General features: G+C 42.9%; 1 protein-coding gene across 1 annotated transcript in view; it reads right to left on the bottom strand.

Moving 5' to 3' along the window:
• Positions 1 to 22,940, bottom strand: part of COLEC11 (collectin subfamily member 11) — a 41,378-nt gene extending 18,438 nt beyond the window's left edge. Inside the window, exons 1-2 of the mRNA XM_082480822.1 lie at positions 22,749 to 22,940; positions 3,026 to 3,181 (exon numbers count right to left, since the gene is read on the bottom strand). Coding sequence (XP_082336948.1) covers positions 3,026 to 3,155 — 130 coding nt within the window. The 5' untranslated portion in view covers positions 3,156 to 3,181; positions 22,749 to 22,940. The remainder of the gene's footprint in view (positions 1 to 3,025; positions 3,182 to 22,748) is intronic.
• Positions 22,941 to 24,174: the final 1,234 nt, after the last annotated feature.

Here is a 24,174-nt window from a genome sequence, read left to right as displayed (position 1 = left end):
CTTTGAAGGATTGGTCCATGTTATTTTTTTCTCCACAATAGTAGTAACTTCAATCTCATTTGTCTATCAAAAGGAACTGGACTTTAGAAAGAGTATGAGTGAGCAATGTAGTGAGGCTTCATCATCCATCCCTTCTTCACACAGAACACAGTTTTCCCATTATTAATATTGTTGGCTTTCTAAAACACGGATCAGTCTGCTGTCTGGATTCTCAGAGCCACAGTATTTTTCCCTTCTACATTTCATCTCACTCCTTTATACTGTTGAGGTTATTAAAAAAAAAAAAAAATCGGTCCCTAAGACCTAAGCTGCTGACCTTAAACTCATTTGTGCCTTTTTCTGTTCTTGGTGTCTTTACTGGCTTTCTTCATTTTCTATTTTGACCTCCATTCTCATCTCATCCCCCTTCTGATTCCCCCTTTTATTGTGTGGGGTCCTAATTGGCTTTTTGTCATTTTCTTTTTTTTTTTTTTTCAGTTTCCAGTCTCTCCACTCAGTCTCATTCTTTGTGCCCTTCTTTTCTCTTTTCCCTTTATCTCTTCCTGCTCTTCTAAAATTTCTCCATTATGCTCCTCCACTTTTGGGTACTTTTCCCTGGTGTCTTTCTCCTTCACCACCCCACTGGGGCTCCACTTTCTGCACCACCTCTTAGGCTTTACCCTCCTGTCCTCCTATTTTTTCCCTTTCGCACATCCCTTGGTCTCCCTCATTTCTACCACTTCTTCCCTGTGCCTATTTTCCCAAATCCCAACAGGCTCATGCCCGGCAGTGGTGCTGGGCTTTGTTCCTCCAGCACTGGAGATGTTGCTGGCAGCCCAGCAGAGGAGAAGATGGGGCAGATCTGCAGTGAGCTGCAGTGAGCAAATCCCACCGCATGGGAGCTGAAATTTGGGCACGCGGCCACGTATATGCTCAGTTTAAAGGAAGCCTTGGCCACCGAATTGGGTTGGAGCTGTGCCAGTGAGGGACAGCAGTATCTCATTACCAATTCTCTGAGCCAGTCCCCCTGACAGCGTAGCTGGAGCGTTGATAGCTTTTTAGGGATTTCACATTAACTGGGGCTGTATCAGGCCATTTTGTGCTTCACTGAATTTGTACATCAATCTCTCTCACTTTTCAAGGCTTACATCTCATGAAGCGGAGTGAAATAGTTAACACATGATGGTTTTCAGGCCTCTTTGTTGTCTCCTGGCTCAGGATTGCCACCTGACAAAGGGCCAGGGTCCTCCACTGTTTACACATTTTAAAAAACTCTGCTGAAAATAATAATAATAATAATAATAATAATAATAATAATAATAATAATAATAATAATAATAATAATAACCGTCCTTTCGTAAAACTGGTAATCACAGATGTTAATTTTGACTGATTATATAAATAAGGAAATTAAGGCAAAGAAGTTACAAACCTTGCCAAAGCCTGTCAACTTCTTTGAAATGAAAAATCATTTCAAAGCTTCAGTCCTCAGTGCTGTCGAGTCTGACCCTTCAACTGATCTTCTGTGTAACTTTAGAAAACATATATTTAACTTGATTGTGTTCTCCTCTGTGAATCCCATCAACAGCACTATCTTATGCCTATTTCACAGCAAATATATCAAACAAATGAAACTACTTAAGGCTTACTCAAACCTCAGAAGACCTGGATATAGTGTTGTTCTTTCTAACTAGAACATCTGCAGAAGGTGTAAATATTATTAAGACTTCAAAGGCCACTTATTGAAGTAAAATAAAAACTATATAGATTTTGGTCCAGTTCAGGCATCCAAAGCTGCATCTATAATAAGAATAAACAAAACAGGAGAGGTTTTTTTTCGTCCTGAAGCCAACTGGCCAAGTGCAACCCACATCCCTACAGCTCAATTCCCTTGCTTCCAGCACAGGGCAGCCACAACCAAACTGGACAATGTCTGGAGAGGGCAGTTTACACCACAGCCAAACCTGTGGCCAGGCTGTGCTCACAATTTAACTGTATAGACAACTGCAGGATAGAAGTGAGCCTTGCCCTCACCAATCAATTAACCAGCACAGACAGTGCCTGCAGTCCGTACTGTGGTCCTCAGGCACAGGTAACATCCTTGTGCTACGTAACATTAATGGCATCAATATTGGTAGGTGAGTTTTGTGATACTATAATGCATAACTACCAGAAAAACTGGAAGGTTAGTTGTGCAGTTCTGAAACTATGCAATTTTTTTATTATTAATGATAAACTGGTGGATGTCACGGCGTTTTTTTTTGTCCTTAGTTAACAGGTATTTCCCCATGCTCATAGGTGTTACACTCCAATAGGACTACCATAGCCTACATAATGAGAATTACTGTTGTTGACTAAATAGGGGTAGGATTTCACACCATAATGGATGCTGTTGCTTTAAAATGCTAATTATTCCCAGCTGTTGACTTCCTGTCTAAAGTACTGTAACACATTTTTTGCTATGAAAAGATCAGTAATTTATTATGCTATCTTTTGGGGGCAATAGTTTGGGGGCATATTTTGTAAAAATGTTGATTTTGTCAACAGAAACTATAGAAATGCTAAAAAACTAACTCATTTTTTATTTCTTCTAAAAGGCATTTGAGCATTTAAAAATCAAGGGGAAACAAGCAGAAGCCTAGAAAATACAAAATACTTGCCATTATTACATCACAAAATGGCAATGAAAACCTCTCCAGATATAATGTAGGGCCTGTTTTTACAGTCTTTGGGTACATGCACCATTCATGAGTCTAAACACAGAGAAAGCAACCAGGCAGCGTAACAGGGTAACAAGTACTGGTCAGGAGCAAGTCTGGGAAACTTTGGCGTGCATTCTCTGAACCATGTTCTCATTTTAACAGACTTTAGTTCGTCTTACGAACCTTAAAACTCTGTTTTTAAGGAGGCTCCAAATTGGACAAATAAGAGTACAATTGAAAAGCACCTTATTTGTCTCTGTTAGAAACAGTCAGTGGTACAAATGAGCCTGTTTGTTAGAAGGAAAGGATTAGTATTTGAATGATGGAGTAGACTTCCACATTACCTTTGAGGCCTGGAACAAGAATTTGAACGGAGCAGGACTCCTCTGCAATGTGTTGAGGATATCCAGACCTTAGCAGTGACAGGAAGGCAAGGCTAATTAGAGTCACCAAGAAAACCAGATCTCTCTTCATAATGAGCACTTACAGGTCACTGACTCCTAAACAAAAGAATGAATAAACAGTTATAAGAATTCCAAAGACTTTCAACAGTTTCTGAACATATGCAGCATCCTACTATAAATACAATATACTTTGGCGTGCCATAACCCACACAGCATAAGAAGGACATATGCAGGTCCGCTGAGCAGGTTGTATGTTCCACGAACACGCATGACACATGCGGCAGCGCGTTCAGCAGTTTGTTTTGGTGTTAGGCTGAGTAAGATAAAGCTCAGAAGAAACTTAGTTAAGAAGTAGGAGAATAAGCAATGCTAAGAACAAGCGATGCTGTGTTCACGATTTCTCATTGGAGGCCGGGATCTGGAAAGTGAAAGGAGAAAATATAGCACAGGGGCTTGCACTGAAAGGTGTTAGTACTAAGTTGCCCCTTAGAAAGAGTGCACACTGCTCTGAAGAGGCATTTTGGTAGACACTGAGACCAACCTAAAGGCCTGAAATTTCACTTCCCATCTATCTGAGCACTGAAATTGTGCCCACCAAATTGTCTGATACAATAGCCCTCTTGTAACTCATTAAGGGTGGAAGGGAGATAGTATTTCACTATATAATGCAATGAAGTTACACCAGAGCCTTCAATAAATCCTGAAAAGATTCACTTCTGAAACTACCCTTGTCTAAGCCTACAAGTGAAATGGCTTGCCCAATATCAGGCTATGAACAGATCTCTCAAAAAACAACAGTACAGAAATGAAGTTTGTGCGAAAGGACCACCAAAAGCCGATATTTAGGGGGTCTGCAGACATACCCTTTGACAAAAGTGTTATTTATGTACTTCTGACACGTTTTTCCAGTCCTTCTTTCACCAAGGCTCTGCACTAAACAAACAAGCTGAAAGTCATATCAGGGTTTCGAGAGAAAGTACCTGTATATCATCTTTTATAGCCACAATACAGACACGTGCATTTTACATCCAGAGCAAGAAGATTGGCTGTATTACTCCCCACTTCCTGATTCCCTTGAAAAATAAGCCAAGTAGGATTAGGCAACGGTAGGACCAGTACATGGGTCTGTGTGTCTCAACATGCTGGGGGTCTGGGAGGGCGAGTTGGTTTTTTTGGGGATGACCTGAAGGCATAACTGCCCTTCAGCAGGGTCAGAATAATAAGGCGATTCAGGGTGAGAACAAGATGGTGAAACAGCTACCAAAACTTAAGGGACGAATGCAGCAAAATTCAGTTTCGGCTATGCTATTAAAAGGCCTTGTTCTAGTTTTAAATTCCACCATCAACTCTGATATATTTAATAGATGTCTTAGCAGCAAGGCTAAGTAGATGACTTTGGAGTTGAGGGAATAAATTATCCCTCTGAATTGCTGTCCAGTTGGTGCTTCCATTATCCCCTAGGAGATAAAATGAGTAGACTGCAGCAGGGGGGTCAGATGGGAGCAGGTTTTGCCTCCCTCCTCATGTGGGGAGGGCATGGCAGGAGTTACAGGAGAGACTGCTGCTGCCTCACAACATCCTTGCTGCACCATCTGGTGCTACATCCACACTGCAGGGCAGGGGTGCTCCACACACACACACCCCCCACGGTTCTCACTGATCGTCCACATTTGGGGCACAGACTGGTGTATGCTGTGAGCCCCTTTTGATTCAAATCTCTTACCCAGCTTTCCTTCCAAAGGACAGTACGGCGGAGCAGCAGGACCATGCCTGAAGAAGGTGGTGTCTATGCTTGGACCTGGGAAGAGCTCCTGGGTCAAGGGATCTTGATGTAGTCATAGTCTAATGGGCTAGTACAGTAGAGCAGGAAACCCTAGAGAAAATCATTGGTGCTGGGTAATCCTCCCATGAAGCCAGGGAGGAACAGGGGCTACCTGGGGATTTTCACAGCTCCTGTAATGGGACAGGCATGAACTACTTCATAGACAAGCTTTGCCAACCAGAAAGAAGACCCAGGAGAGTGTGGACCAAAAAAAAAAGGAAGTTTCCACTAAGCTGTAACGTAACAATTTTATTTTCAAGGCCTCTGTTTCAATTTCTTATTACCTTTTAGTCCAGCAGATGACAATATAGACAGTCTTACTAGAGATACATTTTGTACCCTTACCACACACTCCTGCCAGACTATTAAGTACTAATGTCATTTACAAAGTCTCATCTCATAACTTAGGGTGCAGGCTCTAGAGGGACAGCACTCAGTCATATACAGATGCTTACAGTATTTTTTTCCCCTTTCAGGAGCGCTCGGTTCCCAAAATTTTGCTTATGCTACCACAACTAAGATGACTGCAGCTCATACATACACGTCTGAATCAGCTTTAAAATAGCTAGCTCAGGTATCGCTAGGAGCACAGAAACCTACAGAAGTATAAACCTTGGCTGCTCAAAAATTTAGGCTATATTAAGTTTTTTCGCTATTGCAGCAACATCACTCAAGGCTTCTCAAGAGTGCAGGCAAAGCTGAATTTTGCCACCCAAGGATGAGGAACCAGAGCTGGAGAAGAAGGCACATCATAAAGGTGGACGTACAGAACAGCAATAGTTGGGAGGAAAGGAAAGACTAATGGCAATTTGGATGTAAAGCTTCTACTACCACGGGGAAGCAGCAACCAGCCCAGCTCCCCAGGGCTCTGACAGACAAAACCAGCAGGAAAACACCCACTACGTTGCTGTTTTCTGCTGTCTTGGGCTACTGCCTCCTTTGCCTATGCACAGAGCCAGCCTGGACTACTAAAAACCAGGTCAGGCCACTGGCCACTTTACAGCTATCTTCTAAGGTTATACAAACTATTTGACTTCAGTCTTGATATAGTTTTGAAGTATTAGATCTCTGTGATGGCACTCTTCTCCCAAACATCTTCATGCGCATATCAAACAAATTACTTTACATATACGAAGCTTGAATCTGGCCACATCTCTCCAAAATGATATTCCTAACCCCATGGTACAAGGCACCGCGCGTCTTGGTGCACTTTGTGGCCTAGAGGAGCTCACGGTGTCCATGGCAGACTGTCCTGACTCTTTTTGCCAAGTCCATGATTCACAACAGTCAGCAAGCAAAAAAGCTAGTAAAAACTAGCCAAGAGGAAAGGTTGAAGAGAAGGGTGTTTCTCCAGATCTTCCCTTCAAAGGCTTCTAGGACTGGACTTGGCACTTGCATAGCCCGTGCTGGTAGACTGGAAAGTGAGGGGGTCCATGGCAAACACAGGCTTCGCAATGCCAAGTTAGGGACCAACACTCCCTATGTGGGAAAGCAGTGAGTTGCCACTGCCTCAGCAAGCCAGGAGGACACGGCAGAGACTTGTGCCTGGAAGTCTCTTCCATACAAGTGAACATAGGTGTTTAACCCACGGCAGTAGCCACCTTTGAGGGACAGGGAGTGGGACCACCCTGGACACTGATGCTCTGTGGGCTGAGCAAACAGAGAACGTGGGTCTGACAGCCTGCAGCTCCCACCCCAGGAGAGCACCTGGCCACCAGCCTGCAGGGCATCCCACCTTTTCTTTGTAATTGGGCGCACTTCAGGATCCAGAAGAACAGACAGAAGATCAGACAAAGAGGTTTTCAAGCCAAGTGGTTCAGATGCACAGCTGAAAGACTGGAAATGAGACGGTTTCAGCATGAGCACCCAGCAGGCTGGTGATAAGGATTCTCAACTGATGAGTCAAAGAGGGGAATGAAATGGCCTGAGACATAAGAAGGAATTGTAATTAGGAGGGTGCTCCAGTCTCAGTATTAGTGAATAAAAAGGCAGCATCACTTCCTCTGAATGCATTTTATGAGGTTTTAGACGTATCCAGACTACAAGTGAAAGATCAAAGCCTCCAGGTACGTTAAATATTAATCTGCCTTTGCAAACTCCTACACAGCGGAGAGATGAGACGGGCATCGAGCAGCAGAGAACTGTCAGGGCTGCTTGGTGGCTCTGCTCAGCAGCCAGATACGAAGGATTTTCTAGGGAAAACAAAACATCCAATGAAGCTTCATCACATTCCCCACTGCCTGCTGCTGCAGGGTTTACAAGCCTCAGAGACACAAGGGATACACCTCATCCCACCTCGTGATAGCTCGACTCACAGAGAAAATGGACTCATTCTAGAAAACGGAGCTTCTTAGTGTCAGTCAGGTCACAACACCCGGACCCACATGAATACTCTGGAAATTACCTTGGTCTGAGAAGAGCCACTAACAGAGGAAATCTCTGAAGAGGTTGCAGATTAAATACTTTATAGAGTCTGCAGCTGCAGTAAAGGGACACATTAGTAGTAGAAATCAAACCAAAAGCACTTTGGATATCACTTTCTTCATTTTTTCGGCTTTAAAAAGAAACCTCTTCTGCAGCTAAAATTGCCTTACATGACTGAAATAAGGGTTTGATCTCTAGGTATGTGCTACAGCAGTACCTTTCATTTTAAAATCCTGGAAAATTCTTTGCCTTTCTGACCTACCTTCAAATGCTTTCAGATCCAGATTCATAAAAGCACTTAGAAAACTAAATCCCACTGAAATTGGTCCTCAGAAAAAAAAGTGCCAGCCTGTTTTTTCAAACACTGTCTTAGCCCCGGTATTTGGAGTGTCTTCAGCATTGGTAAAACCAATGCCAGAGAGAATCCTAGAGATGTTCAGCACTTGTAAAAGTATGAATATTTTCTCACTGTCTACGCAGGGTTCAGGAGTCAAATTTGCCACACTTATAGTGGCGGCCATCGAATCAGCGTAAGTTGAAAGCTTTGGGGGAAAAAAAGAAGTGAGAGGAAGAGAAGGAAAAGGGAGCATTTACATGGCCTTTCCTTTAGAAAAAAAAAAAAAAAAGTGAAATGCCTCTATTCCCATTAGGAATGGAAATGTACCAATGCAACCAGTACAATAATTTCAAAACAATTTTTGAGACCTGTCGGCTTTAGGGAATCTGCCTCAGTTGCCAAGAGAGAAGAGGTTTTTTAAGCCAGGCTTCAAGTGACAATTTCTTGAGAGGTCATTGGAGAATTCCAGAGGTACCACACGCTCTCTCAAAACCACTGCGGGACCAGCCGGGCCAGCTGGCACCCAGCACTGCCCCGCTTCCCCCCCAGCTGTGGATGGTCCCTTCAGCCAGCAAACACCTCCTGTGTGAAGACCCTGTATCTGCCAGCGGCTGTTCCACAAGGGACGGCGGCTTATAGCACGCCGTTGTTTTGGACCTAGAAGCAACAACACGGATGATCTGCCTAGCTGAATCCAAACGGCTGAGAAAGGCAGAAGGGAAATTATGCTCGCTGGCATTAATGCTCAGCCAGCAAACAGCTACAGAGCGGTTGTAATCCTCCGCATAATCCTACAGGACTCCTCTTTGAGCTGTTTTTATTTCACTATTACAGAGTTGTTTTCATTCTCATTATGATTTTTTTAATTATCATTATTTTTAAAACTATGCTTCATTCTCAGGAATCTGAGCCGAATGATCTGTGTTCTGAATTGAGTATGTCCCTGGTACAGAGAGGCACACAAATCTGCAGAGCCACAGCTGCGGTTGGTGGGCGATTCTCCCAAGCAGGTTTGAGTCAGCACTACAGACACACCAACAGCTTTCAACAGTTTTCACTCCCCTGACTTTTCAAGTCCTCGTCATCTACATCCTGACACCTCCCAGAACTCTCTGGCAGCCTGCGTATCCTCAAATGCCCTGGCCAGCCCTAAGCCCCATCCTAAGGGATGCAACACATGCCCACAGAATCATGCCAGTGAAATGCCAGGCTGTCAGGCTGTGACACAGCCCTCATGCTATTTCAAACATTTTGAACAGATAAAAGCCAAAAAAAAAGAAGGAAAAAAAAATGTAATTAAGTCCCAGGGCTACAAGGGTAACACCAGGGCCCAGCACAGATCAGGGATACGTTTCTGGGGGAAGCAGGAAGAGACAGAAGGGAGAAGCCTCCAGTGCTGTTCATCCAAGCTGCTTTTCACCCCTTGGCCTGAGGGTTGCAGATCCTCCCCTGGAGAAGATGTCTTTCACACGGGAGATGAAACCTGTGTCGCTGACCTCTTCTTTCACCATTACAGCCTTGCTGATCATCCTAACCTACAGATGTTTTGTGTAGCTATGCTTTTATTTTATCTAAGCGTTTTCTCGTTTGTCCTCCCAGCTCTCTCGTGCATTACCTTGGGCAAGCAAGAGTTCACCATTTAGCCAGAATAAAAAGTCAGAATCGATTATAAAGCTGCTATACAATGGATAATCATTTTCATAACATTGCAGTGCTCTGAAGCTAAAGTCTATGTGTTGATTTAAAGGTTAAAGCAATGGGCTTGAAAGATTAAAAAAAAAAAAAATCCCTAAATATTAATACCATAGAATTTCAAAAATGAGGACCATAACTGCTGCTGCAACGAAGTCTCTGTGGAATCTATGGAGCATGGAGTACCATAAAGCAAAGACATAACACATTTCAGGTCCTGATGACGCTGAAGAACAGCAAGGTTTGCTGCAGAGGACAAAAGAGTGAGTCTAAGCTGATGGGAAGCTAACGTTACCTAAAAGCCTAACTCATAGGAAGTCATTGGTTACTCCCCGAAGTACACTTTATTCTGGCTCAATAGAGCTATTTCCTCGGCTCATGTTTGTAAGGCGTAAGGGACTGTAAGTTCTGACTGTACAACACAGGTGTCCTTGTCATACGTAGGAATAGTAGCCTCACTTTTCATCGAGAAGAATGTTTTTAAAAATTGAGACAAATTTCTTCCTGATGTTGTTCTGCTGAAGCCAATGAGTTTATGTCAGAATCAACTTACTGTCATCTGTGCTGAAGATATAAAATCAGAGCTTCAGCAAGGGTAAGATGAAAATAGTGCCAGAAGGGGTTAAGTAAGTTTTCAAAACCTGTAACTAAAGGGAGATGGGACCCACGTAATTTCTTGCCCGAGTGGCAAATCTCTCATAATAGCTCTGTATGTTTTTTTAGATGGTAGAGGGTAATACTCAAGTAGAATTTTATCTTTGTCTGTGTATCTGTCAGAAATAACTAGAAATGCTAAACAAAATTTCTCCCACAGTGTTTTAATCAAAGTCCATATTAGATGACAAGATCTCTGCCGTAACCTGGTTTGCAGCTATAATTTACAGAAATAGTTTGAGATTTTGCGTGCCATTCTTGATATATGTCAAATCAAATTTTCAGTATTCTTAACTACAGCAAAATAAAAAAAAAAAAACAAACAAACAACAGGGTTCAAATATAGGTGTCGGTTCTTCTAAAACCTGTGCCTAAATTGTCTCAGTTCAGCCCCACTCCTATAAAGCATCCACGTGAGAACCTGACACTATCCCCACACACCTATCTGTAGGAACTAAAACACCAAGGATCAGTGAATGATATGGAGAATGTTTTAGGGTACATTTCTTCACATAAATAAGTACATATTATTTACACGTGCCTTTGTCATCTTATTTCTGAAGCTTTAAGGCATCGGTTTTCAGCCCTCCACATCCACAGAGGCTTAGGACTTGCTGCAGAAGTTGGGACATCCGTGCAGTATTTAAGTGCTTAATTCAACCAACTTATGCTTTCCAACATGTTCTCACCCTTCAGGTTTTCCAGGTGGGCCTGACAATTGCCTTCTGGAGGGCACTGGACAGGCTCAAGAGGCAAACTTAACCCAGGGAGGGTGGCCTCAGTCCCACAGCTACGTACTTGGAGGTGCAGAGAAGATGCAGAATAGCCTATCGAGGCCCCATCCAATCACTCCAGACATGTCAGCAGCGGCGCATGCCTTTTGCAAAACGGAAATACCACTCAAGTGTTGATCCGAAAGGTGAGAAGTACCAGCTATGGAACAGCCGTAACTTAAAAGGATTTGAACCCCCAGCTCCAGTTCCCCAGGAGAGTAATTGCTCCCATCAGATGGACGCAGAGGGTGAAATTAGACTATGCTCAGGCACGGCATATTAAAGGATGGAAGGCAAGCAGGGGAGAAGCCTAGTGAAGGTGCCAGCACACTAGACTAAAAAGGGGGAAAAATTAGTGTTCTCCCTTCCCTACTTTCTGGTTTTACATCTCACAATTGACTTGTGTAAACACATGGACAGGTCAGGAATGCCCAGGGAGAAGACAAAAATCTAAGCAAAGCAGTTTGTGAGGCTAGAGGAAGAGTAAAGACAAGAGAAGAGACATAGGATGTAGACTACTAGTGGGAGAAACACAAAGCAAAAGAGAAAAAAGAGAGGCCTGACCAGGGCAGAGTGGCAGAGAAAGGACAGAGAGGAGAGAGAGAGAGAGAGGGAGAGAAGGCACCACCCCAGAGTGCAAGTGGATGGGAGAAAGGTTTGCTTTTGGTTGCCCCAGCATCCTATGCCTCACTGAGGAAAGCAAACAAAACAGAGCAGAAACAGGTTTTGCCCCCATTTTCTCACCCATTAGATAGGTGACAGCTACATTTAAAGGAGGTCCGAAGAATAAAGGGAAGCCACTTGACTGCTGCCCACAGTCTTTCCCAGTGCTGCAAGTATGACACCTCAAAACCGAGCCACAAGACAGAGCACAGCTGGCATTAGGAGGTGCCTATTTATCGGGTTGACTTTGCTTAGATCCAGATCTCAAGCTAGCAGAAGTTATAAGCAGACCCTTGGGAGGGATTCAGCCATTCTGGCTTTGGTTCTCAGTCTGAGGAAAATCACCCTGAGCTCCCTGTACAATCAAGTCAGAGGAAGGCACCTTGGTGTGGCGATTCATTTCATCCTAAAACAGGACAGATAGTTGACTCTGGAGGTACCTATCCATTGCCCAGTATGACTAGCTCAGCCTTGCAGGCATGTAAAGTTAGGTGAGGGGAGTCCCACCATCACTAATTAGCTAAGCCAACCTATGGGAGGGCTAACAGCAGCCTGGGTCTCCCACTGCGGACCCACGTTACCTTCCCCTTCCCTGTACTGTCACCGAAGGCCAGCTGATCCCACCATCAGCTAGCACAAGCTGCTGCACCAGCAGAAAGCTATTCCTCTTTTTGTAATGTTATTTTGCAGTTGATTTAGTTCCTTGGTTCCTGGTGAGGATAAAATGCCCATCATTCCTGTGAAAAATGGTGCCAGCCATGGAAAGAAATGCCCTTGGCAGCAGCTGAGATGGCCTTCAGTGTGTTATAAAACTATGCCCTTGCATGCCAGCAGCACACAGAAAACAGAAAGATGGATAAGTAAAAGAATTAAAAGGACTAAATTCACCAGAAAAAAAAAAAAAAAAAACCCAGCACATAATTAGAGTGAGAACATTTTAAAAGGAGGAAAGATATGGCAACATACCAGGCTGCAATGGAAAATAATATCCAGCAAAAGACAGGGTGCATAGGAGATACAACAACATGAGGCATTTTGCAACAGCATGCAAGCCACCAAGAGTCATGGAAATGATCCAAGAGTGTTATCCTCAAATGACAAGGACATACTTCTCGGAATGATATCCTCAATATAACAACACACCATGGTACATAAGCATGCAGGATCAAAATTTTGCATTTGAACTAGGGCGGTGTCAATGCAATTTCAACAAGGTTATTTTTATTCTCAAGCTGGGGATGTACAGAGACCAAATAACACTCTACTTGTGACCCTACGCTGAACCATCATATCGGCTCCCAGGAGCCTGGGAAAAGGAGGGAAATAAAGCGTATTGGTGATAGAGAGACCAACACCACCTTCAGTAAAACGGCCAAGCCTCAATGCAAGAGAAAAACTTAAGAGCATCAGAGGAAAAAGCAACCCTCACAGGAAATAGTCATGTATCTTCACTGGACAAGTGAAGAGTGAACTTGATAGCAATACAATGTCCTTTCACTCCTAAAGCCCTGAAACAACTTTTCAAGTGCAGATAAGGGAAAGAAGACAAAAGTAAGGGGAACCTACCAAAGTAGCTCCCCAGATTAAGAGAAAATATATGGTTGGTATATACAGATGGTTGTAGAAGCAAAACACAGTGGAAAAAAAAAAAAAAACCCAAACCAGGTTTGTATGAATCTGATGTGACTGAGTAAAAGCACATGCAAAGATGTGTGATTCCTGCAGATAAATAGACATTAACGAACTTCCCAAAAGTAAAAGCATTCTTACACTTGTATGCTACAGCAGAATTTCACTAATCAGTCTATATCATTGGCAACAGTCATGATCCTACTTATAGGGTAGTATGGCAAATGGAAGCCAGCTGAAAGAATATCTTTCAGTGGTAAAGCATCTCCCAGAGCAGCTCTCATACCATGACATGTGCATTCAAAATCCTTTGCCATGCACAATGCCCTGGTCTACAAATATTTAAAAATACTGAGAAAAAGTATGTGATTGCATGTGGGTTTGAATGCTTTTGACAAACTTGTCTCATTTTTAAAAAGAAATGCAAATTCAGAAACAGAATGTGTAGGACACAATTTGCAAAGAAGGGTATTTATCTGACTTCATATAAACTGAAGGTGTTACTTCCCCTCCTATCCGTGTGCCAAGATGCTTCTACTACCAAAAGATTCTTGAGGATGACAACTTCTTTGGGATTTTTTTATTAACGTCCTTTCATCTAACCAACTGCCCTGAGAGATTATTTTAATAATGTACATTTCTAGGAGGGAATATAAACAGCTGTATTAAGTAAGCGATAACTACTGGCATCTCCACCTGCTTTGGTAATCACCATATTCTCTAACAAAAATGGGCAAACGCACATTTAAATATAGAGTTGCTTAGAAGATAGAGTAAAAACTATTATGACCAGGACCGTTAACAAAGCACGTGACAGACCCTGGCATTAAGTGCTCACAGATTTGTTACACGAGAAAGGAGGCACACACGTTGTTGTAGCTGATATAGCAACTTCCCTGGGTGTATCAAGTTGGCATTGCTTACACAAGCTTGACACACGCCATCCAGAAACTAAACTCAGGATTTGCAAGACATGGGATGCCCAAATAGTTTCTTTTCAGGTGGGAGGGTTCCAAGTTGATAGTAACACTGCCCCAGCATCTATAGAGAGCACTCTTTTTCAGCAGTGTATTATGTTCTCATTATACCCATAGCACTATAGAAGTAGATGTAGCAGTGGACATGGTCTGTGTAAAAAAATCCATGGTCATTTAAAGCACTTTTGGCATATAACCTATTTACCTATCTCCACAGAACTTGTGAAGATAACAGTTACCTCCATATATGACATATAGACAGTTTAAACTGAAATAGTCCAACCTGAATAATTCTGGAGACATGAAACTCAAGACATGAATATAGTTGGAAACTGGCAAAAATTCTCACATTCTATCTAAAAAGAACATCATATGGACTTCTTTAGACAAATCGGGTTCTTCTTCACTATTTCCTCAACAAAACAAGCAAAGATTATCTGTGAGTGCTCTGTGGAGAAATACATCTTGTCCTTTCAAAGACTGCCCTTGAAATTTCAAAAGAAAGATGGTACTGAAAAATCTGTAATTCTCCCTTAAGATTTAAACTTTAGGATTACATTCATATTTATTTAAATGGAGCAGACATAAGGAAATACCTATGTATGTTGTCTAAGGATTTTAAACTAATTTTGAACTATTTAATTATAAATTACTGTTAAATGTTCATGCATTCATGAAGATTTTATATAACCTTTATAAAAAAGAAAGGAAAGTAGAAAGTGACTGTAGATTTTTTGGCACTCCACAATTACACGAAAAGCAATTCTGACATAAAGATATTAAATTTTACACTGCCCAGTTGTGAAGGGATGGGGTCAGGAAGGCCAAGACACAGCTGGAGCCGAACTTGGCAAGGGACACAAAAAATAATAGGAAGGGCTTCTACAGGTACGTCAGCCAGAAAAGGAAGGTCAAAGAAAGTGTACCCCCTCTGATGAGCAAGACTGGCAAACTGGTAACAATGGACAAGAAGGCAGAGGTACTCAAGAACATTTTGCCTCAGTCTTCACTGGCAACCCTCTCCCCACACCTCTCAAGTGGATGGACCGCAAGGCAGGGACTGGGGGAGAAAAATCCCTCCCACTGTAAAAGAAGAGGTTCACAACCACCTGAGGAACCTGAACATACAGAATTCTATGGGACTTGATGAGATGCATCCCAGAGTCCTGAGGGAATGGGCTGAGGTAGTTGCCAACTCATTCTCTGTGATATTTGAAAATTCCTGGCAGTCAAGTGAAGTCCCCAGTGACTGGAAAAAGGGAAGCATTGCACCCAGTTTTAAAAAAGGCAGAAATGAGGACCCTGGGAATTACCAGCCTGTCAGCCTCACCTCTGTGCCTTGGAAAATCACGGAACAGATCTCCCTAGAAGCCATGATGAGGCACATGGAGGACATGGCACATTCAAGACAGCCAGCATGGCTTCATCAAGGGCAAGTCCTGCTTGACCAACCTAGTGGCCTTCTACGATGGAGTGACTCCATCAGTGGGCAAGGGAAGAGCTATGGATGTCACCTATCTGGACTCCCATAAGGCCTTTGACATCATAGACTAAATGATAGAATGACAATATCCTTCTCTCTAAATTGGAGAGAGATGGATTTGATGGGTGGACTGTTCAGGGGATAAGGAATTGGCTGGATCATTGCATCCATAGGATAGTGGTCAACAGCTCAATGCCCAGATGGAGATCAGTGAAAAGTGGGGTACCTCAGGGGTCCGTATTAGGACTAGTACTGTTCAATATCTTCATCAATGACAGTTCTGAGGTTCAACAAGGCCAAGTGCAGAATCCTGTACCTGGGTCAGGGCAATCCCCATTATCAATACAGGCTGGGGGATAAAAGGACCCCACCTGGAGTGCTGCATCCAGCTCTGGAGCCCTCAGCACAGGAAAGACATGGACCTGTTGCAGCGGGTCCAAAGGAGGGCCACGAAGATGATCAGAGGACTGGAGTACCTCTCCCACAAAGGCAGGCTGAGACAGTCGGGGTTGTTCAGCCTGGAGAAGACTCCAGGGAGACCTTATAACAGCTGTCCAGTATCTGAAAGGGGCCTAAAAGAAAGCTGGAGAGGGACTTTTTACAAGAGCATAGAATGGTTTAGGTTGGAAAGGACCTTGAAGATCATCGAGTTCCAACGCCCCTGCCATAGGCAGGGACACCTCCCACTAGACCAGGTCGCCCAAGGCCACATCCAGCCTGGCCTTGAACACCTCCAGGGATGGGGCCTCAACAACCTCTCTGGGCAACCTGCTCCAGTGCCTCATCACCCTTAAAGTGAAAAACTTCTTCCTCATGTTCAATCTGAAATTGCCCTCTTCCAGTTTAAAGCCATTCCCCCTCATCCTATTGCTACATGCCCTAGTGAAAAGTCCTTCCCCAGCTCTCCTGTAGGCCCCCTTTAGGTACTGGAAGGCCGCAATAAGATCTCCCCAGAGCCTTCTCTTCTTCAGGCTGAACAAAGATGTTGAACAGTACAGGCCCCAATACCAACCCCTGAGGAATGCCACTCGTCACTGCTCTCCACTTGCACATTGAGCCGTTGACCTCAACTCTTTGAATGCGACCGTCCAGACAGTTCTTTATCCACTGAGTGGTCCATTTGTCGGATCCATGTCTCTTCAATTTAGAGACCAGGATATCGCGTGGGACAGCGTCAAATGCTTTGCACAAATCCAAGTTGATGACAGCAGTTGGTCTTCCCTTATCCACTGCCGCTGTAACCCCTTCATAGAAGTCCACCATATTTGTCAGGCATGACTTGCCCTTGGTGAAGCCATGCTGGCTGTCACCAATCACCTCCTTGTTTTCTATGTGCCTCAGCAGAGTTTCCAGGAGGATCTGCTCCATGATCTTGCATGTAGTGATAAGTGATAGGACAAGGGGTAATGGCTTCAAACTAAAAGAGGGTTGATTTAGACTAGACATAAAGATAACTTTTGTTGGAATTTTCTTGGGGTTGGTGGGGTTTTTTGGGTTTGTTTTTTGTTGTTTTTTTGGTTGGTTGGTTTTTTGTTGTTTTGGGGGGGGTTGTTGTTTTTTTTTTTGTGTGTGTTTTTTTTTTTTTTGTGGTTTTTTTTTTTTTTTTTTTACAATGAGGGTAGTGAGACACTGGCACAGGTTGCCCAGAGAGGTGGGAGATGCCCCATCTCTGGAAACATTCCAGGTCAGGTTGGATGAGACTCTGAGCAACCTGATCTAGTTGAAGATGTCCCTGCTCATTGCAGGGTGGATTGGACTAGATGAACTTTAAAGGTCCCTTTCAACCCAAACTATTCTATGATACGGTGATTCTAACAGCAAAGGAAGAAAACCTCCGATAAAGAGTTTTTTCAGCTGCAGTTCACAACATGAGTCTCATTATATCATCTCACCTCATCTCTGCATTGGCTTTAAACTGCAAGTTCTTTGCACAACTAAAAAGAACGGTTGCAAACACATCTGTAGACACTGCTGACAGACCCACCACTCTGGAGTCTCTGCAGCAAGCAAGCGCGGCACTTCTCTTGCTCTGCCACATGTTCTTAGTGTCTGTTTGCTTTCATTTCTTGTACATAACTCCACTAACCAGTCAGCCATCAGAGACCTGTTTTCTTGTTAACACCCTTCTGATGAGAGAGCTCATTGAGAGACATTTTTCTTTTCCTATGTAATAAGACATTTTTTGTTGTTTCCTGTGCCAGGCCTTTATTACATTCTTGTCTATGTTTTTATTTTGATTGGCCGTAATTACCATGCCATCTAATATTGCCAGTTCCCTTACATATAAATTTTCTTTTTAAGCTCTATAATTCCCAAACTTCAGATGATCTCTTACAAATCCTTCTCTGACGATAATCATAAAATTCTACTTAGATTAAGTAATGTACTCACAAAAACTTCCATGCTTTCTTGTCTCCCCTTAACTCTGATATAACCAACAGCCTTTGCTGTACAAGATCCATTTAAAGAAAGAAGTACTTATGAAGCCTTTTAAAATGGACGTGAGTTATTTTGGTGCCTTCTTTAGTGAAGGTGAATGATTTACGAACCCTTCAGTCTCTGCACAGTGCATTCTTTAGCCAGCCAAGCACTACTGCATGTAAGCTTCATTGTCCAGCCCTCGCAGCACAGAAATGAGCAGACTGCTCCCAGCATTCAGATGAGATGGAGACCAAATCAACCCACGGTCCGTGGTCTCCTGAAGACCCGTAGGCTGTTTCTAAGGAGTCCACTACAGAGAATAAATACACGCCTGTTATCAGCAAGTTTCAATATCTGCTAAAGTCATCAGCACTATCGCAGGAGAATTTGGAGGGAACCACAACTAAGCCTGAAAATCACTCAAATTAAACTAAACATCTTAGAGTGCTATCTGTAGGATTTCTTGTTGTTATTATTTATGCTTGTTCCACAGTGCATTATACTATTGGGACAAAAAAAAAAAAAAAAAAACCAAACACACAAAAACCAGTGAGCCACGCTTAAGACCAAAGACAGGCACCAGGAACCTGAGCACAGCTAGGGACACACCTTCATTCTTCAAGGTCCCCACTCAAAACCAAGCCAGAGTTGAAGCAGTTTTTCTTCCCCATCTCCATCCCTTTCCCCCATTCTGCACCCCTAAACCTCCAGAGAGCTGCTTAAGTCAACACTGGCAACGTTACCGCTGAATCTGTATCTATGGCCTCTTCCCAAGTCCGAACAAAGCATTCAGAACTTTCTCCTAACAGTTCAGCCACCTTAAGAGGCAGGAGGTGCCTGTGGTTTTGTCCAAAAACTTACTTCAATGCCTAAGCATTTCTTACTGCACCAGCCAGAGATGGCCAACAATCTGCCTGAGGAGAGTGACAAGACACTGTTCTCCCACCTAGTCTGTTTATGCCCATTAAGGAAACACATCCAAACTCCTTCCGCCTCCTCTAAGCACACTGTAAGCAGAAAGTTTAAGAGAAAATGCTGCCATTCCCTTCCAAACCATGGTGGGGAGATGCCTCTCTTTTGCAGACTAGCTTCTTACAGGAGTACTCACGCCAAAGGAACAGACTTCCCCGGACTGTTTAGGCTTTCTCTTTTTTCTTTTCGAAAATCAGAGTCAACATCAGAAACTGCCTTGGGAGCTGTGGGCACAATCTTGGATGTTCAGTGGTCCAAATTACTGTGTCCGTCAGTGGCACCTTTCTAGAGGATGGGAGGTGGGGGTTTGAAGCAGTGCAGTGAGCTGTATGCAGATCTCCTGCTTCTCAGGTGAGTGCTCGTGGTGAGTAGATTACATGGCCGGTGAGTAGCAGCAGTCCATTCTTCAAAGAGAACTGTAGAAAACTGTTTTTTCAGAGCCAGTTTTCAGTCTCCACTGCTGAAGGACGACTGGACACATACAGAATCACAGAATGGTCAGGGTTGGAAGGTACCTCTGGAGATCATCTAGTCCAACCCCACCCACCCAGAGCAGGGTCACCTACAGCAGGTTGCACAGGACGGCGTCCAGGTGGGTTTTTAATGTCTCCAGAGTGGGAGACTCCACAACCTCTCTGGGCAGCCTGTTCCAGTGCTCTGCCACCCTCAAAGTAAAGAAGTTCCTCCTCATGTTAAGAAGGAACTTCCTATGTTCAAGTTTGTGCCCATTACCTCTTGTCCTATCACTTGGCACCACTGAAAAAAAAAAAAAAAAAAAGACTGTGGTACAGTCTTTTTTTCACCAATACATTCAAGGTGACGTTCCAGTTTCTGGAACTCATGTTCCTGCAGGCACTTGGCACTGAAGGTGGTGAATTTATCCACTCCCACATCCAGCAGAGGGAATCCCAGATCTCCCTCACAAGTATTTTCCAGCTGGCTGCTGTGGCCATCACACACTTTGCTGGCTGTGGTGAGTCACTTTCTTCAGCGCTTAGCAGTCCTCCATTCACTCCATATAGCACGTAAACATTGCGGATTCTTGGCCTGGAGCCACATATCTAACTTGCAGCACTGTGAAAGGATTTATTCATGTCCACTCTTCGTTCAGGTGCTTTATTGTTGAACTAGATGATCTTAAAAAGTCCCTTCCAACCCAAAACATTCTATGATTCACTGTAGAAGGAAAACAATGTAAACCCTAAAACTCCTCACCACCTGTCTTACTGCTCTGTTCTGGCCTCTGGGACACCTTATGGAACTCCTAACCAATCTTCTGACACAATTTTGAGGAAGCAGCATCCAAACAAGTCACAGCAGCTAAGGATTCTTGGATCCTAATAAACAAGTAAGAGACTGGTCCAGAGATGGAAGAACTTGAGCAGGTCAACTTCAGATCTCTTCTTGCCTACAGACATCACACAACTATAGGCAAATCAACCAGGACTAGTTTGTTTGTTTTTTTTTTTTTTTTTTTTTTTTAGAGGCACTTAGATGGGTGAGATGAGACCTTGTTGGGTTTTCAAAACCACCTCTTTCTAAAGTTTCAGATTCCTAGTAGGTTGTTTTCCACTTGAGTTATTTTCCACTTAAGAGTTTACCTAGCTCTCAAAATCCAGCCATACTCCCCTCCAGTTTTCAGTTCCCAATGTATAAAACAGAACATTTCTTACACAAAAGTTGGTGGAAGCACTAACAAAGTCTTAGAAACTTTTTTAAGTGTTCTCTCCCTTGTACAGGTGTTTCCGTGGCTAAAAACATCAGAAGGCTTTAAGCCTTTTACTGACATATCAAACCCTCTTAAAGGGTCCTACTCTCAAGGCCCACAAAGAGGACGGTCCATAGCTCACATGCAAACTAGAAGGAAGCACTTTAACTTTGGGAAGCTGCCAGCTAGTTATCAACCAGGAACGCAAGGGGCTTTTCCTACAGTTGACACCTCACCAGCCCGGTCTGTGACCCCTTCCACCAGGCCACCTTTCCCAAAATACATCCTAACGCTCCTCTCATCAAGGGAAATGAAAATAGCGAGCCCCTGACCACACGGCCCTACGGGAAACATGGTTCAGCTGTGAAGCCCAGCCAGTAATGAAATGCAACGCGAACCACAAACTACACTTCCCAGGAGACACCATGAGAATATTTTTGGCTAAACTCTTCTGGTTTTCAGCCAAAATACTTTGACAAAAGAACTAAACTACCCCGGAAAACTGATGCATTTCTTTAAAAAGCAAATTTGCCTAAAGCCTTCATACTTCAAAGGAATTCTGGTTCAAGAGTTTTTGGACACCCCTAAAAATGACTAAACAGAGCTTCAGAAACAGTGTAAAATCATTCAAAAGTAATTAGAAAAAAATAGCCTTCAATGTAACATACAATTTATAAATTGCACAGTAGATTTCTGCTGCTTCCACAGTGCAATTCTCTGCTGACTCCAGGACTACACCATGTTTAAAATGCCATTTTGACTATGAATTTAAGTTACATATTCTCTTTACTGTACTAATTAAAACAGTAAGTTCATTTTAACAGATACATCTAAGAATTTTCTGAAAGACAGTCCAAACATTTTCAAAGGAATACTCAACTTGGAAGTATTACTTCTTGTCTACAACATCTGCATACCTTATTTATGCCGCATCAGTAGCGTAATAAAATTTTAGGGATATGTCTAATGAGTTTCACAGATTTAAAGATCCTAATATCATCATTATAAGTGAGGCCTTTAAATCGGTGTTTGTTTTGTATTCTCTGATCACTGTAACGCCTTAAATGTCCATGATCATATAAATGATCATATAAATAAGAAATTTAAAAGATCTCAGCTACAGAGAAGGAAATGGCAATAGTTTCCTGCTACATTTTTAAAATCTTTCAATACCCAAGGATCAAAGTTGTAGTTTTTTTCAGTCCAGAGGCTCTTTCTCTTTCACTGTACAGCATATGAAGTTGGGTATTTCGGTTCTCCACAGTGATTTGATTTTGCTAGAAAACAATCCCTCTCCTAAATTTTACTGCCTGTATTGAGCACATACGCATGTATGCACAGAGGTCAGAATGGAAACTCACAAGTCCCTTTATGAATCCTACTTTCCCTATCTCCTGACTGAAAAGCAAGCACGCGGCCTTCTGGTTCCCAAAGTATGGCTTAGTGTCCTACCCCAGCTCATTTAGACCAAGATTTTACATCCTTAAATTTCATTAAGCATTCCTGCATACTACTTCCAACTTGATTTGGTTTTCACTGAGTTCACTCTTAATTACTCAGTGGTGTAATCTTAGCTCTTACTGGTACTTCTGTCATCCGCTTCACTTCTGCGATGTCAGTCTTTGCAGCTGTATTAAAAGCTCACTTTCTAAAGTAGAAAATAACCAGCTGCTTAGGAATAAAAGTAGAAGGATGGAGAAAAGCACATAATATTTCCAAAATTAAACTCACATAGTGATTATCTGTTACTGGGAGTCACAACCCGTTAATGAACTGCAAGAAGCTTCAATTGTAGGAAAAAATAAAATTCATACTCTGTTTTGTCCTTCTCTGCTCAAAGGAATGCGAGCTCTCTCAGTGGCATTTGTACATTTTAAATACAAACCCCACACTAAACAGGAATTCAGTGATCTAACCCACACGGGGGCTTCTCAACAGAAAGGTCCAACTTTATCCGATAGAATTGAGCGAGTCCTTATTTCCCTTACCTTCCCCTGCTATGTGGGGATCGTCAATCATACTCTGCCACTTACAAGGCAGCCCCCTAAAACCACCCAGGCTTTTTCCTCGACGGGCTTCTAAAGAGTGAAAGTATAAAAGTCTCTTACCTTACGGTTGCTGAGAAAACGGGAACTGCAGAACGCTCTGTGCCTGCAGGGACACTGCACAGATGAACCTCATTGCTGCTGTTTACAGAAGTCTGACAGTTTTTAATTTGAAAAGAGGTTGTCTTTTGCTTTTGGACAGTTCAACAAATCAGACAAAACAGTTGCAAGTGTTATCTGTAAACAGCTTCCTGTTTGAAATAGATCAGCTGTCCTGCAGGACAATAATTAGGGGAGAAGTGTGGGAAAGCTGAAGAGGTCCATGATGTAAGCTTTTTATTTTGGGAATGTACTTTTTTGGGAATGCACTCTTACTTTCCCCTCCTCCTCTCTAGCAGAGAACCCCTTTTTAACCATTTACATCTATCCAGCTCTAAGCCATGCAAAGCACACTGCCCCAGCACAGCACTTTTCTTGCTTTGCTTCAGCAGATATGAAAACACATGAGATGCAGCACTGAACGTGAGCATCTTATGGGGATAATTAACACACTCTCCCCTTACTGAAATTCTCTCCATTCTTGCACTTGGCTGTAGCATTATTGACTCCTTGAGTAAAACATCCAACTATTTCAGAGCTGAGTCTCAACACCGCACGATAACATAAACGCTAAATTATCCACATGGCAGGCTTCCGCACAAAATTTGGGCTTTGTTGGTTGGTTGTGCTTGTTGGTTTGGGTTTGTTTTTTTTTTTTTTTAAAAAAAAAAAAAATGCCTTTTGATATCACTTTCTGTGTCAATGGGAAGGGAAAACAAACAAACAAAAAAAGGAGTCTGAAATCCTTCACTATAGCTTCCAAAGAGCTGTACAATTCTGGGTTTCATGTTAAACAGCTAAACTAGTTTGAGCCCTGGGTAAACCACAGCATTTCACCTACATTTGGGCAGGAAAAAAATGGATCCAGCTGACTGTGGGATTTTGAGAACACCTCCTTTTCTTTGTTACAGCAGATATTACTGGCTTCACTCTCAATTTCCAGGGCGAATACAGACTACACCAATTAATACCCCCTAATGAATAGCTGCTATATTTGTAAAGGTGTAACTCTGATAAGCTTCTGCAACAAAAAAAGTCTTGCAAACCATCTGCCCCCACCACAGCTCATGTCACTGTCCCTCCTCCCAGTTTCTCCAGCTAGGGTTTGAGGGGTCATGCTGTAAGCAAGCACCCAGCGGGACAGGAGCCTGGGTCACTCCCAGTATGTGACCCCTTACTGGAAGACTAGGATTCCCTTTCCATCTTTCACAGTCCCAAGACAAGAAAAGTATCCGAACACCAGAAAAGCTTTTATACTGGGGGACTAGAGAAAGCTCTCATAGGATCATGTGCATGTGTTCACTTCTTTCCCACCCTTCCCCATTCTCACAGGAGGTGCAGGTCCATTCCGTTGAGGATTTCATGCTGTGGTAGGGACTGCAATACATAC

This window comes from Vanellus vanellus (assembly GCF_965231255.1).
Source record: "Vanellus vanellus genome assembly, chromosome: 3".
Classification (NCBI taxonomy): Eukaryota; Metazoa; Chordata; class Aves; order Charadriiformes; family Charadriidae; genus Vanellus; species Vanellus vanellus.
This window is presented reverse-complemented; position numbering and strand designations above follow the sequence as displayed.